Genomic DNA, 16,659 nt, shown 5'->3' with positions numbered 1-16,659 from the left:
GCCTCCAGTGCTCCCCCTGGCTCTCCTCCTGATATTTGGACGGGAACTAGAGATGCAAGGTGGCCAGCCTGCTTGGCATGCCTTGGTGCAGGCCCTGTAACACTGCAATGAATAACCCACTGGTCTCTCTCTGGTCAACTAAAAAGGCACAGATTATAAAGACATTTCTGAGCTCAGCTCCGTGTGCTGGGACGTATGGATTCCACTGTACTTCTTACATCACAGGCTGCCTGGACTCAAAATCACAGGCTCTTTATGCATCAGCATGGTACCAGTAAAAGAGTGGTTAAAATTATGCCTCAGCACCCTTTGCTCAGTTTACCTCAGAGATTATAAGCTCTACAGGCTACACACACAAAATACATGTGAGGATGTTATTACAGTGTGAATTTTGTCCTTGATTAGTGCTAATATGCACCAATAAAAGTCAGCAAACAGGGAATTTTTACTTGCAGTGGTAGCAAGCAACTGTTTTGTTTGTTTGTTTGTTTGTTTTTGTCTGGCTTGGTTAGTTAGTGTTTGTTGTTTTGCTTTTCAAAAGGCTGAAAAAAAACAAGGAGGATGGCAATTTATAGAATCCATTGCTCCTGAAAAGTAATACCAACGAACTGTGGCTTTGCAGCTTACTGAGAGAATTTGAATAGCAAAAATTTCTGTTCTTCCTCATAATCTGAAATATAAAGACTTCATGCACAGAAGGTATCTGTGTGGTTTGGGTCGAAGACCTGACTGAATGTACCACACATAGTAACTGTTTACAATGGCTTCAACACCTGCTAGGTTGCCATAGACATTGCTAAGGCATACTCTCTCCCAGAAAAAACAAGAGTTTGGAGAAGAAGAAGGATTTTTTTTTTTTTTTTGGTCTTCAAAAGCCTATGAACACTGACTGCCAAATTAATAATTTCTGCCAAGTCAGTGCTGGAGAGGATGTGCCAGTGCTTTGGAACTCATCATCCACCGCGTCGTTAGAAAATGCTCTCTCCCGTCACTGCACTTTGAGTGCAACAACTTATTTCTGATCCAACACTTTTTCTCCACACCTTTGATAAAGTGTTTCCTGAAGTGCCTCCAAAAGCTTCACCCGACACAAAATTCTGCAAGATGATCCGAGGTCACCGCTATTCCTGTGAATCCTGTGCTCTTACTTCTCCTTGGAAGGAGGCCAAGTGGCAGAAGGGAAGCAGAAGTGTTTGGAAGCCTGACTTGCAGGCCCTGCAGAAAGGAAGAGAAGCTGGGGAAACAGTGAGATGCTACTTGGCCCTATCTTCTGGGTCTGACTAAGATGTCACGCTCTTTTCCAGCATTTTCTGCTCAGCAGCAGAATCAGACTTCTCCACCTACCAAACTGCAGTCAGTGAAGGAGAATGTGCGTGGGAGAGACTCGCTTTGTTTTGAATCCAGTCCCTCTCCACTTCACAGCCTCCTGAGCAGACCAAGCAGAGGTTGTCTGTTGCCCTGGGAAGACTAAGCATTTATTATTTTTGAGTGATTTCGCCAAAGAATTAATTATCATCTAAAAAGAGGAAGTGCATGCAGCTTGGCCAAAACATGGTCTGTAGGTGTTGCTCTCGCCTCAGAGGAGGCACCACTTGAGGATTTGGAGCAATAAGAATTTTCAAAGGTGGAGGAAGTGTCATCATGGCAAAAGGACGGACCCTGTGCATGGCTCAGATTTGCAGTTCCTCTTGTCTCACTTTTAGGGGGAGACAGGAATAAGAATGCTGCTCCAAATACTGCAGATTGAAGAAGTGCAGTAACTGAGTTGTCTTTCCTTTCCTCCAGAGACCTCTAAAGACGAAACACAATCATAGTTTATGCAGACACAGATGTAAGGAGATAAAAGAGTTTAAAGAAAAAGATACACAATTTAGATTAGAAAATGGCTAGTTAAGAAAAATCTGAAAAAATCTTAAAATTAAAGTTTTTTAAAAGATACTGTAAACCAAAGACAAAAGCAAATCAACTCTACAATAATAATAGACTTGAACATTGCTTGGCTTCCACCCTTAAATAATGTTAGAGCTTCTGGCAAAAATCACCCTGCTGAACTGCCCTGAGGAAGAGGTCAAATAACATGAGCCACAAAAATGGGTCAGAATCTTCAGTTCTGATTTCTCAAAAATTCTAGTTAAGCTACCGTGTCAGCCAACAAATATATTGCTGCTTCCATGCTTCACTCGTTAACTTCATAAAACCACGATTCCCCAAATTTTACTCCCTTCAATGAGAACTACTTATGAAAGAAGCAGCTAACAAACATCATGACACAGAAGAGCTATAAATGTAGTGAGATTCAACACAAGCAGTAAATCTGGAAAGAATGGAAACAGTAAACACGGTAGAATTCCACTTTTGATTTACTATTATAGTGCATTGCGAGAAGTCAGTGTTAAATACACATCTGGGCAACTGAAGCTACAATGAAGTTGTTTAACCTGCAGCCACATGGAAAACCATCTATTCAGTGAGCTCATATCATTTAGCTATCCCAAATGCCTTAGCATTAGTTCTACAATTGCAAAAAGGAGGAGGAAATATGTTCTGGACATGAGAATATATGTTGAATATACCCTGAAAAGATGAGCACAGGGGAGCAAAAAGCAAGGAAGCAAAAAAATTATAAAAAGAAGAAAAAAAGAAAAAGAAAACAAAACAAAAGAAAACAAAACAACAACAATCTGATGAAGCAAAGCAAAAAATCCAGCGACCCCGCAAGTCTATGAAGCCTCCGAAACATCAGGCTCTTTGCTTTGATGCCATCTTATGCCAATATATCAAAAAAGCCCAAGAACTCATTTGCAGATTTAGCGAGTGTTTCAGGCCCTATGGAAAAGTCACATCAACTTGTGATGTTCTGCATCTTATACAATGATAAAAGCACTGCCTACCTAAGTGGCTCCAAACACAGCATAAAATGGCAGTGCCTGCAGTCTCTGAGCAGCTCCTTAGCCAGACAACATGAAAGCCAGAAGAACGCTTGTGCCAAAGATAGTTAATATGATCATATCGCATTAGAGTCATTGGAGTGATATTGGGCAAATGTTATGTTGCGTGAGGCTATACAGTAATGGGCAGTAATCAGTAAAAACATTTTAAGTCCTTGTTTTACTACTGCTTCATCACTAGCCATAAAAAAACATAGTAATAAAGAACATAAAACTAAAAAGAACCGAGATTAACAAGGCGTGTTATGGCAGTTTAGAAGTAAAAGTCACTTTAGCAATATAAAACTGAACAATACTACTTAAAAGGATGAGTAGAGATTTACTACTCATTATTAAAAATAAAAAATAAAAAAACAGCTATTCAGAGAGTCCACAGCATATCTATCAAATTGGTAAGCAAAGTACCAGTGCTCACTAAAAAGGCACTATAGATCGGATAGCTGACTACAGCACTGTCAGTCCCTACCTAAACAATCTTGCATGGACAGTGTTAACCATTGAGAGGGGGAAAGAGAAAGAGAGGCATTAAAAAGCTTTGGCCAATATTCAGACATGAATTTTGACTGTACAAGTAGGTATATTTATGGCAGAGTTCAAGAATGATCAGCAAGCCATTAGAGAATGAAAGTGGCTCCCTCCAAGTTGTTTTTATCAGGCTATGAAGACATCACCTCATTTTTAGTAGGGTTCTGGTATCATGTGCAGTTAACATATAATTATTACAGAACTGTGATTGCGTCGTTAGCAGAAGTTTAATTATATCATTGACATTAGTGATGCCATAACATCAAGCTCAACAATAGTTCATAACAAAACGTACAATTAGCACAATTTTTCTCCCTTTTATACCAACCAAAAGTGTTCAGCTTGGAGAAGCCTAATAGTCCCTACAGAAGTGAGCTAGGGCTGAACCTGAAAGGATTGCTGGCTGGTAATTTAGTAATATGGTAATTAAAGTCTTTTCATGATGTAATTACACATCAGCTACAAAAGGACAGCTGCTATACAACAGTGCCAGGGTACGTGGCATGAAATGATTAGATTTGAGAAGCTTTAGTGGTTAAACTGAATACCACAGACATAAGTCTGAGGTATAGCTGGCACCACATAGCACATTATTATTCAGGTCTCACACTTGGCGTTTCCTTAGTCTCATTGTGATAGTAACAGTTTGTTGTATGTACCTTGGTCCTGTGACAGCAGAAGCTGTTCAAAACCCACCTTTATAAGCTTCTGCTGTTTTGAAATTGCCTGGAATTAAAAGACCAAACCCTTTTCTGGGCAGAAGCGGTATAAATGAGTTTTGCGTAAACTCAAAATGTTCATTTCTCACCCCTGCAACACGAAATCTCCTCTCATAGACAAGTCTGTTGGAAATGTAGCTTGATTTATTTGCAGTTGTTTTTTTTCTTCCAGTGTGGGAGTGAAGAAGGTAGGAGAATGAGGACTGAGAAGAGGCACAAATGAGTAGGTGAACTCAAAGAAACTGACTCCACCGAAGAATGGAAGGTTTTGGCATGTGCTTCCAAAAGCAGAAAGCACAAAGTCCCCTGTTTGGGGAAAAAAACAAAACCCACTCTTCTCCTCAAGAGTATATAAATATTTTGTTTAGTAGTTTCCTCATAATATTTATCGCTGCCCTCATTTGTATCTGTACAAAATACAAAGTTGACCACGCAAGGCATGAGACAGCAAAAATGCACATATTTTTCCACTAACAAGAATAAGAGCTTGGCTGCACGACTGGGCTCTTAAAAATACAATAATGCACTGTGCACTCTGGCAGTAGGCAGACAAGCTCAGAGCTGCTTTTCTAGTCCTAAAATGTCATTTCAGAGATGATAAGCAACTTGGATGTTTCACAGACAACTGCAAACTCTCTTTCTGAAGCATGGGAAGTAGTGGGAAAGATCAAACAGTCTCCTACATTAAAAAGCTTTTATTGAATATAGTTTCTTCAGCTAGAAAATCTAGAAACAGGCCAATTTTGGGAGTCCAGGGAATTCTCCTCAGCATGAGGAATGTTTCTGTGAGGTCCATTTGGAGGGTGGAAAAATGAACTGTTTTTGATCTGAAGCGACTCTGTTACCTGCAGGATCTGAGAAATGAGTAGAAAAACTTCAGACCTAGTTCAAAGCCTCGCCAGTGGTTTCCTTTCCCTTCCCGTTCCCTTTTTTCTAAAAGAGATGTTTTGGATGGGCTTAATGAACATTCAAAGCTTTCTGAAGTCTCAGAAGTTTTAACTGCAGAGGACACTGGAACCACCTCACGATGACCATCAATAGGAGTTTCTTCCCATGAGTACCAAGAGGTAAGAAGGGAACTGAGACTGCTCTTGGGGAGCAGAGGAAGAACCCTGGGGAACTGGAAGCAGCCAATTACTTAAGAATCAAGACCTCAGCTACTCAGAAACAGACCAGTTTTATACCACACAGTTAAGAGACAATACAGCAATTCAGCTAACTCAATGCAAGAGACTCAACTTTACTTCAATGGATAGAAGCATAGGAAAACATGATTATTTTTAATTTAATGGAAGAGAGCTAAAGCGTAGTGCAGCTAATGGTTCTGATGAGCAGATAGGTGGTCTACTCAAATGTGTCTGCAGCCACCCTCTGTGAGGACTCATTTGCCGTTTGATGGGAAAAGGAGATTCAAATTTGGCACTTGTCAGGAGGAACTCATTGAGCAATTTACAATTTTATTCAGCAAATTCATCATATTAAAAACAATCACCAACAAAAAAAGAATAGCAACTTTATGCACAATGGATTTGTCTTACCTCTGACACATTTTAAAGCAGCCAGAGGCAATAAAAAATATTTGGTTTGTTACAGAACACTTTGCTCTTGAGTGCTGTCTCTGTAAATACATGGCTGTACGCAGTACGAGCGTGAACTGTCAGCACTCAAAACTCAAAAAAACATGAATGCGTAACTGTAGCAGTCTTCATCGAAAGACATGACTCAGTACCTGCACAGACTTTAGTTATTCAGCTGCTAACTAGCTGGACCCAACTGCAGACTCTGTCCTGTGGAGAACTACTCTGCCTGGCCTGCTTGTGCAGAGAGCTGCCAGAAGAAATACGTGAAGGTCTGAAGCCTTGCAAGAACAGTTGTTCTCTCTCTCTGGCAGTGCTGTGGCCACAGAACAATAGAGAGGGAAAGTATGCTTCTAGTTTTAGCTGACTTAGAAGACAAAGCAGCAGCTTTTCATTCACGAGATTTAAAGCATCCAACTTCTAACTAAAACAAAGTGACAACTCTTGAACTACGGCTTTCAGTTCTGAGAAATGGCCGAGTACACAAGTCAGAAGAGGTCACAGTAAAAAAACAGTGATAGCCCCCCTCCCTCCCCTCCTCTTCCACTGAAGGACTACAAGCTATTTGTTTACAGATGATTACTGTCAATTATATTGAAATCTTGATAGATCAGATGGTGTCAGGTGGTTTGCCAAGGCTAGGCCTATGGACAGGGGCCACCAGACTTTCTATTGAAGCAGTCCAGCCCCACCAGCTGTTCCAGATGCAGTCCCCCTGTCAGTGTTCAACACACGTTGAACTGCATGTCAATTCTATTGCACGTCCAACATCAGTTTCAATGGCTCTTTAGTGACTTTCCACCTCCCTGCAGCCATCAGCTCATTCAGAAACAATAACAAGGAACTGAAAAAGTCGACCTACCTGAGTGCATCCACCACTCAATTAGATACTGGAAACCTATTGCTGCCTTTTGCATTAATTTTGGGGAGAACTGTCAAGAGTCCAGCCAAAAAAACAGAATCCTCTTGTGATGGCAGTTGCCACTAAAGAAATCAGTAATGCCAGATCTTGGGAGTTTGGAGGTGAAAGTTGGAGAGACATCACACTCACTTACCTGCTATCACCAGCATTTGCCACGTACAGCTTCCCCAATAAATACACCACCACAAGGGCTGTGCAGCCACCAGAAATATTATACATGGTCCTCTCTCGTTCTATTTGCAAATCCTGCGGGAGAAGAGAAGAAAAATGTATAAAGAGAGCACTGCAATTAATGTTTTGGAAAATGAAGACTTCTCTAAAAGGTTACAGTCTTCCTTAAACTGCAAGTCCCACTGGCTTTCCTTATGGTTACAGCTTAGGCCACATGCTCATGGAAAAGAATGAGAAGTCTTAGAATACCTACTACTTATGATACAAAGCTGAGAAAAAATCAGGACAGGAGATTGTAAAACATCACACATCAAGGAATAAATGGCAAGGCTGAGGGATGCAAGAGATTTTACTATGGAAAAAACACAATGGAGGCAAAGATAAATGTAACTTCACAACAGGTACCTGGTGGTATAATTGGAGAGCACTTTACATAGACAGCAAATAATTAATGAGACCTAGCTCTGACATGAATAACTACCTGCTCTCCAAACAGGAGGCTAGGGTTGTGGAGCGTACACCTTTACAAACAGCAGCAAGACACATTCATGCCACAGAGCTACCCTTCAGAAACACAGAAGGGAGGGATGCTAAACTTGTTAAGGGAAACAAACAAAAGGTCAATAGAACAGCATTTACTGAAAGATACCAGGCACTCACAGACCTGCAGGATGAACCATAGTATTTACGGCTGTCTTATCTCACCACTTTTATGAGGCCCTGGAAAGGTTTAATTTATGCACATGCCTGGGTGCAAATGTAGGGAGGTAAGTACCTACCCAAGCAGTTTTTCCTGTGTTTAATTTCCAACTGATTCTGAGTTTAATAAATTATATATATTAATATATATAATAGATATATTGATAGATGTGGAGAACACAAGTCACATCTGTCACTGACAGTCAGTCAAGCTCAGAAATGTACATTATCCCAAGAAAGACTGGAGATTATAAAAAAAAAAAAAAAACAACAACGGTTAAACGAGCTGCTTCCTAGTACTCCGTACATTTTAAACAAAAATTGAATTATATGCCAATGAACTCATTCTGCTGCCTCTTAGTTTGTCTTGTGGTAATAACCCAGCATGTTACAAGCTACCCTCCTCTCCCGAGTCCAGAATCAAGCCCAACTTCAAACTGTTCTTTCTCTGGTACTGGATTCAGACAGGGATCATCATTTAATGTAGCTGTTGCAAATGCTGGCAGATCTTTCCAGCTAAACCCTGCCTACTTGTATGCATTTTTTATTATGAATATATTTGCCTCTGTGTGTGCTCTACTTCATTTTCATATTTGCACTGAGCAACAAACAGCTCAAATTGTCCACGCCTTGGGGTATGGGATTTAGAGCTTTATTTCAGAGCTAAATTTATCCAAAGAAAAGCACCACAACAAATGCTAGCCATGACAGCTGCAATTTGATTGAAAACCTGCAGCGCCGAAGCAGGCTGGGACCATTCTTTGTTTCCTGCAAATTTCCAGAGAGGGAGGTGACCGGGGGGCAGGAGTGGTGGGGATGCTCGGCAGTGCTCGGCTGCTGTCCCGAGCGAGCTGGGCAGGGAGGGCTCCCATTTCTAATAGCGCCTGTCACAAATAATGCTATTCCTGACGTGCACGCAGCCTGATCCCATTTGTGCCATGGGGCGGGCGGCGGGGACAGCAAGAGATGTGCAGCGCTACCCGAGGAGGCCATCCTCCGCTGCGCACGGGAACTGCACTGCACGCTGCTTCCCTGCAGGCAGCCGGCTTTGCTGCAGCTCTTGCAAGTCCATTCAAGGATGGATTGTTGGGGGGGGGGGGGAACGCTGTTGTTATTGGGTTGGTTGTTTGCTTTTTTGGTGCTGAGGACCAGGAGGAAAACACCTCAAAGCTAAAATCAAATCTTGCAGCGCCTTTGGTCACAGACATGGGCTGCTTGCAAATGCCACTTTATCTAATCTGGCCATAGAGAAGCTGATTTTTCCTCCCCGTGGTTCCTATATATTTTTAAATTAAGCTGAAAAGAACAGTTCAAAGGAAGCAGACGTTTCTAACCATCAAAATAATTTAAACTTACAAATACTACAGTGGATTTTCCAGGCACTGCCAGGAATTTTAAAATACCTTCATCTCTGCTGCTCAGGGTATCCTCTGAGACCTTGAAACAAAGTACAATTCCTCACCTGGCTTCAGCCCTGTCACACGTACACTTCACAAGTGCTAGGATACCTAAATTAAAATTTATTTCTTTCAATAAGCAGAACTCAGAAGCATTTATTATGAGAGGGAAGATGGATAATCCTTAGGGCCTCATTCGTAGAGTTTCCTTGACTTAAACTAGATCTGTGTACTGAAGGAGAAGGTTTCCTGCATATCAACAAAATTTGAGGGAAAAAGGTAAAACAAAATAAAGCCCACGACTGCCACTAACTCATTCTGATGTAGAGATATTGGCTTTTAATGAAATACTTTGTAACAGTGCTTCTTGGAAAGTAGTACAGCACAAAGAGGGGCAGAAACTCAAGAACCCCCTGAAGCCCTTAGAGGTGTAAAGGGGCTCATTCCAGACAAAGCCCAAGCACATGCAAAGCTTTCCTAATTTCCCACCTGCAGAAAGATTTCAGAGCAACTTTTTTTTTTTCTTTTCTTTTTTTTTTTTTCCCCCTCCCCTCTTTTCTGGAGGATGCAACTTATCTCTACACAGCAATCTGCTTGCTGGGGAAGAGCTGAGCAAAACTGAGCTGAATCAAATGATGCCTTGCTCAGTCCAAGGGGCAGCACATGGCACACTCCCAGACCCCGATGGAGCTGGAAAACTTCACTCACCAAGTAGAAATCAGATATGAACTGCAGGCTGGAGAACAAAGGGCGAAGAAATAGAGGGCTCATTCGTAGCTGGGACAACACCCCTCTTTTAGCTATTAAATTGTTTAAAATAAAAAAGATTTCTGTATCCTCTGTGCAAAAGGCAATCATTTAGTGCAAGGAAGCAGATAATTTAATCTGTGCTCTGCTCCTCTTTTTAGGGAGGGGAGCAGGTAGGAGCAGGGTGCCCTCAGGGTTGCCTCATACCTGGCCCCCCAGGTGATGGCACGAAGGGGAGGATGGAGCCAAGCCTCCAGAGGACACTGAAGTGCTGTGAGGTGTGTTTCCAGAGGGTGATGGAGAACTGTGGTCACTGCTCTGCTGATTACAGAAGCAGCCTGAGGGTGCAGTGTGAGCCCTGGGACAGATCATCGCCACTGCCTGGACCACTCAGGGGGTCATCCTAAGTGAAGGTGCATCCTGCAGCTCAGACCTGAGCTTCCCAGAGCAAAAGCACTGGTTCATCATGCTACTTCACAATCTCTTGCAAAAAAAAAAAAAAAAAAAAAAAAAAAAAAAAAAAAAAAAAAGGAAGATTACGCCATGAAGCCCGTATGGTTTGCTCAGTCGGAGGCTCACGGCGGCTTGCTCGTGCCACCTCGTGGAGAGCTGGTGGAGGGGCTCGGGTGTCTGCGAGCACAGTATGGGCCGGTGGTCTGGGGGTGCTGTGGGACCCCCCTTTTTCTTTCCCCCTTCTTCCAGCAGCATGTGTTGGACACAGCTGATGCAGGCTCGCACATGCAGGCTGCTGGCGTGCTGCAGAGGCGAGGGGAGAGAGTAAGAAAGCTGCAAACGTGGTGGTGCAGAAAGCAAGTGCCAGCCCTATCTGGTGCCAAATTAAATTTGGCGTCTTGAAAACAGAGGTAGGTAAACTCATCAAATCGCAGTACCAGCATTTCAGCTAGTTATTACACTACAATAACTACTAACAAAACTACTTGTCATCTACATACATCCTCACTGTAGGTCCTCCAGGACCTTCATCTTGCTAGGACAGCAAGGAGCTTTACTCCCTGCACAGAGCCTATATAATGGCTGTTAAAAAATAAAAATAAAAGACCACGTTTCAGAGGGCAAAAAGTCAAAATTAACTCCTTAAATTGCTTTAGCTCTATCAAAAACGCATCAAAAAGCCTGTACCACCGTTGCAAGCTTCCCTACTTCTATTTCCTATTCGTATTTGGCTATTTAACCAGAGGATTTTTTTCCAAAAGAAAACCATACAACATATGCTGCTCTCAAGATTGGTGCCATTTTCATTTGAAGCATTTTCTAAAAGCATCTGTCTAGATTTCACGTGAGTCAAACACATTTCAATAAAGAAGAAAAAGCATGGACTTGGAAGCATGGACACAGAAAAAGAATAAACACAAACATACACCTTCCGATAAATCATGCAGCCCAGTTCTGTGCCGTTTTTTCCTGTCCAAAATTAAATAGGGTTCAGTGTGAAATACATGCCTTCTCTCACAAGACTAAAATAGATTTAAAAAACTGCACTCCAACATACAAGGTTAAATTCAGGGACGGGATTATAGTTTGATTCTTCTATCTACAACTGAAGAGCACTTGCAAGTACCCTCCTGGTTCCTAAAACTGAATCTCTAAATGCATATCTCAACACCCAAGAGATGATTATTACAGGATTTGATTTACTACATCTTCAGAAGTTGAGCTAATTTATTTCCACTTAACTGAAGTAATTGTGGTCACTGACAGTTACTGACACTGAGAATTATCGTTATTATTATTATTTTAAACAGGAGAGTAAATTACCAGCAAACACCTCACAGCAACTTGCTAATCTCAGTTTCAACACAGAGAACACTATCTAGAAGTACTTCAAAAAGAGGAAATCTTAATTGCTTAGATTTCCAAGTTAGGCAATAACTTAGTGTGTAGCAGCTTCCCGCAGTGTTTTGGTGCACGTAGCTGTAAGATGAGCACTGTCCAAAAGAAAATCACACCTGACAAAGAAAAATAATTTTAAAAAGCCATTTGATATAAATCAATTGCATTTTGTTTGTTACTCAAGGCCAGAAGAGGGAGAGCTTAACTAGAATTCATAAGGACATCAGGGAAAAAAGCAGTGGCATGCAGAAAAAATCTCCCAGGAAAAGGGGACAAAACCCTCACTAGACCAACCTGGCAGGCTGGACTGTTACTTAATAAAGAAATAAATAAACAAAAAAGGAACCAGATCTACCCAGCATTTGTGTTGGGTTCAAAGGGTTCCTTTGCAGTGCTAGGTTTTTCAGGAAACAATACCGAGAAGCCTGCCTACGTGTCCAGGAACATGAGCTTTCCCCAAGTGCCAGGTAAAATGATACACCCTGCTGGCGCTGAGCCCCTGGAAACGATGCAAGTCTCCGCTGCGCTGAACTAACTCAACAACATCCATGATGTTCCAATACAAAACAGGACCAGATAAACAATGTACTATGGAGGAGAGGCCCAAAGCCTGCTAAGAGTATAAACAAGCAGGAAGTTAGGGAGAAGTGGGATGAAGACAAATCATTGCAGGTACAGCTGAGACTGAGTAGTACTGACCTTATGAACACAGACATGTGTGCAAAAGAAAATGGTCCTTTGCCTAACCTGACTGTGATTACAAGACACCACCTAGAGTTTGAAGTATATATAATTATCTAATGCTTTTCTTAATCTGACTTTTTTATAAGACTTCCTTTTAAGTAAAAGATAATGCCAGGGTTGTATTGCATTGTGAGAGCCACAGTTGGAGTCAAAGTAAAAGGGGGATTTAAGGTACCTGACCAAAGGCACAGGGAGGAAAATGAGATACTCTGGGCTTCAGTTTAGAAAAAGGGAGGACAGATTACTATGGTCTGTATGTGGAATACCCAGCCATCACATCTGTGAATTATCCAGGGTTTCTAAATTTCTACTGTATTACAGCTTTTCCACTGCTCAAGGAAAAATGCTGTAAGAAAAATCCCTGGCTAGGGTATGGTGGGCAGGCAGCTCTTTCTGAAGGGGGCACGCTAAACTGGCAGGAGGTTTTCACGTCTTCCTCTTTCCTTTCAGCTAGCAGAAACTTAGCTCAGTAGCTGCAGTGCACTCATCTGCTCACGTGCCCCACACTGTCTGATGCCAAAACCTTGGCTGTGGGTCTCACTCCTGCACATACTCACCTAAAAGTTGGATGATGCTGTCCAGAGCCCGTTGGAGGATGTGTTTCCCTGCGCATCCCTGGCAATCCAGCAAGATAACTGCTATTCAGAATTCAAAGTGAAACACCACTTTGTAATAACAACTGCAGTCTCTAATTAGATGCATGTACTAAACAAAATTCACATATGTCAGGAAAAGCTATGATTGAATCCTGCCTTTGTACTTCTTTCCAGACAACAAATAAAACCTCTGGGAAATGCTCATTAGTTCAAAAACCTTCTGCTCAAAAAAGAGGCAGAGAGAGAGAGAGAGAGAAAGAAGACCTTATCCCACGTGTACTTGCTGGCAGACCAAGCCTCTACTCTGACTGACAGGAATTATTTTTAAGACTGTGAAGAACTGAGGGGGAAAGTGCATAGCAGTTATATCAATTACAAAAGCTCAAAGAGAAAACACAGCCTTCCACAGGGAAATTGGAGGATATTCTGTTTGCACAGGGTCATGATTTCTTCTCAGATATCCTTGCTGTACACGAGTCAAAGTGGGTGGTAAGAACTTACTTCATGCCCCACTCACCCACTCCCAGCCAACCTCACCCAAGAGCTGAACACACTCTCTCCCCACAGACACTGCCTTATGAGCAACCCCAGTGAACTGCAGGTCATCAGGTCAAGGAAATTGGCTCTCATCCATGTCCCTGATGTGATTTTAGGACTCATTTTTGTGCAGTTGTGGGCAATACATGCAAGCGTCTGCAGTGCAAGGGATGCTGAGGTGCCTTTGCTGCTGCTCCCATAGGGCAATGAGGCTTTCCAAGGCACATGTCCATATGTGTAGCCTGATGGACAACAGCCAATGCTGAATGTGCTACTATGAGGCAACGCTAATTTTTAAGATTAGAAAGAAAGAAAAAAAAAGGAAAGATGAAAGAAAGAACAACAAACTTCTCAGAGTCTTTCTAGCAGAGTAAACCAATAATGATGTGGTCATGGCGCTACCTGGGATTTAGGATGTTGCTCCTGTTTGACTGCTAGCAAGCCTGGCAGCAGCTCTAACAAAGGGAGAGAAACAGTTCTGTGCCTCACAGAGATGTACCAGTTAAACTGTTGAGGCTCTTAAATACCATCCATGTATGAACAGGATTATTTAACTAGGGAAAAGAAATTGAAAAAAAATCCCTTAAAGTTCATTTTATCCAGGCCATGTGGATAAAACCCAAAGACGCACGTACCATTTCCTTGAATGCACTTTCTATAGCCCCAATAACCAGGCACTCATGTGGGATCTTCTTCTCGGTGAAGAAGCGTGTTGGAGGTGTGCTGGGTGAGCCCGGGGCCCCCACGCCGCCACGCAGGGAGGCTGCCCGTGTCAGTGTCCTGCTGTTGGTGGCCGGGTTGTCAGGCTCCTCTCCCAGGCAGGTGGGTGGGAGGACGGCCGTGTTCCTCAGGATATCCACGATCTCCTGCAGCTGTTCCAGGATATGGTGCTGCAGCAGTTTGGAAGCGACCACTGCTGCTCCTGAGCCAGCATGTCCATCAAACAGGGACCAGTAGTACAGGCTGATCCCATCTGGGTCCTGGGGAGATAGAAGGAGAAAAAAAAGAAAGGAAAAGAGACAGTCACTGTCATGCAACCACAGGTGAGGTAAGTGACGGAGCAGCCCGTGGCACAGCAGCAGCAGGTAAAACACAGGCCACTTTCCTAGAGGTATCTTTCTACTGAAAAGGAAATAGTCCAGTGTGTTAGCACAACTCTTGCAGGGAAGAGACATGTATTTTTACCTATTTTTCAACCCCCTAAAAAAATACTAACAAAAAGGTTGAGGTTGCAATCTTTTTCACCTTACAGTCATCACAGAATGCCTTGAACAAACACAGCCGCCTCTGTGAGACTGCCTTCATCTCCTAATGACTGTGTAGAGGAGAAGTACTGGAGAGTCACATCTTTGATATGCGACGTACCACTGTGCTTAGCTAGTGCCACGGTGTGACCCCTTCCTCCTTAAGGCCCACCCATGCTGACAGAAGGTACAGCTCAGGCTTTTCCTGTCTGTGTCAGACTGGGAACCAGCACAGAGTTCCTCAAGGCTGGTGGACGCACGAGGTCTATCTGTACTCTTCATGTACTAGCATATACATTCACTACCTAAATATTCCCAGTCCCCCCAAAAGTTTCTTGTATGGTACTGGAGTTACACATCCTATGTGTAAGGGTTTCAGGATGGCTCTCAGCATGATAGCACACTTTTAGATCTCACATCTTACCTCAGTTCCTAGCAGGCTGGTCAACACAGTTGCTCTCATACAGGCAGAGTAAGTATCTAAAAAAAGTAATTTTTTCTATGTATCATTAAGAATAAAGTATATGTGGTAATGTTATATATTTGTTCAGCAGTTTTTGATCAACGATGTGATTTTAAAATATTTCTTCACTTCTGCTCTACACCTGTCTATGTAAGTCATCTCCACTATTGCTCTGATTTGAGCAGAAATCATGTTCTCGTGGTGGCGTTCAGTATCACAAATATAGGGCCCATTAACCCTGGCCTCAAAGTAGACCAAGTTCTCAGCAGCTCAGATCTGCCTGAAAAAGCACTAAGGAGTCATACCCTAGATAACTTCAACTCTTCTGGAAAATGCACCTCAACATCCTCAGGGAAACATTTAAGGACTAACAGTACCTGTCCTTGCATTATAGCATATTTGGCAGCAGCATCAGGAAAGGATATTTCCAGTCTCTCTTTCGCCCTGTTTCTTCTTAATCCTGCACCTTCTCCCAGCTTTGCTGAAATAACTGCTCATGGGGCTGCCTTGCAAGCCAGAAGGGAGTCAGCTAATAAAGATTTTGAAATAAATGATTTTGCAAGGGATGTGAATCAGGCAATACTGTTACAAAACACCAAATACTACAAAGGCATAACCTATATCTCAAAGCAGTCAAATAAATTAAAAATTATGTCTGAACTTTGTGCTGACTATGGTCTAATTTAGGATGACAGACGTCCTAGCAATAGCTCCACAGCTAAAATGCATATTTATTTCATTCACCCAAAACTGCTCCCTTACACAGCAGATCAGCATATAGTCTAGGCACCACCTGAATCTCCTCACCCCATGCACCCAAAGCACTGCTCATTTCAAAGCTGTGCACAGGGTTGTGAACCACAGCTCCTTTTACTTGTTGCTGTTCCAGCAGCTCCACAAAGGTGCCAAACACTGGCAGTAGGGCAGAGAAAGCAGGTTGGATTGGGAACACCATAAACTATCATTCACAAATCCAAAAGTAAATATTCATTGCTGACCTGAGGTACAAAATCTGAAACTTAATGCAAAATGCCTCCTTCACCGACAAGTATCTAGATCATCACTACAAGTTCACGTTGTTCAAAGCTGCAGAATATTTGCTTAGGGGGACTCGAAAATTAAACCGATACTCACATTTTAAAGAAAAGGTACAGCATTGAAGAAGTTTCCAGGGTGCAGTGTAGCTGTGCTAACAAAATGTTCCCTAGGCCTCCAACCTGAGATGTTATCACACCGGGGGAACCTGGTGTGCTGACTCTAAGGAACAGCACGGAGCGCAGAGCCGTGTGGAGACACCGCGGCTGGGCTCTGTGACCAGGTGGGGACCCGATTGTTCTTGTGCACACCGAGACCAACCAGCTGCCCTGAGCCAACCACCTGCCATGGCTTTGACAAAATGCTGTACTCCAGTGAACTTTGCTCATTATAATATCATTATAATGCCAAAACACACCTCCATCCCAAAAGCCACCCGCCTCCAAGGTGCGACCACCCCTCACAGAGCACGCGCTCTGAATTT

General features: G+C 42.6%; 1 protein-coding gene across 1 annotated transcript in view; it reads right to left on the bottom strand.

Moving 5' to 3' along the window:
- Positions 1 to 16,659, bottom strand: part of PPM1H (protein phosphatase, Mg2+/Mn2+ dependent 1H) — a 138,398-nt gene that overhangs the window by 45,946 nt on the left and 75,793 nt on the right. Inside the window, exons 3-4 of the mRNA XM_084517001.1 lie at positions 14,069 to 14,413; positions 6,825 to 6,937 (exon numbers count right to left, since the gene is read on the bottom strand). Of these exons, the coding sequence (XP_084373127.1) occupies positions 6,825 to 6,937; positions 14,069 to 14,413 (458 nt within the window). The remainder of the gene's footprint in view (positions 1 to 6,824; positions 6,938 to 14,068; positions 14,414 to 16,659) is intronic.

This window comes from Aythya ferina (assembly GCF_964211825.1).
Source record: "Aythya ferina genome assembly, chromosome: 1".
Classification (NCBI taxonomy): domain Eukaryota; kingdom Metazoa; phylum Chordata; class Aves; order Anseriformes; family Anatidae; genus Aythya; species Aythya ferina.
The sequence above is the reverse complement of the archived record's forward strand: the minus strand, read 5'-3'. Positions and strand labels throughout refer to the sequence as shown.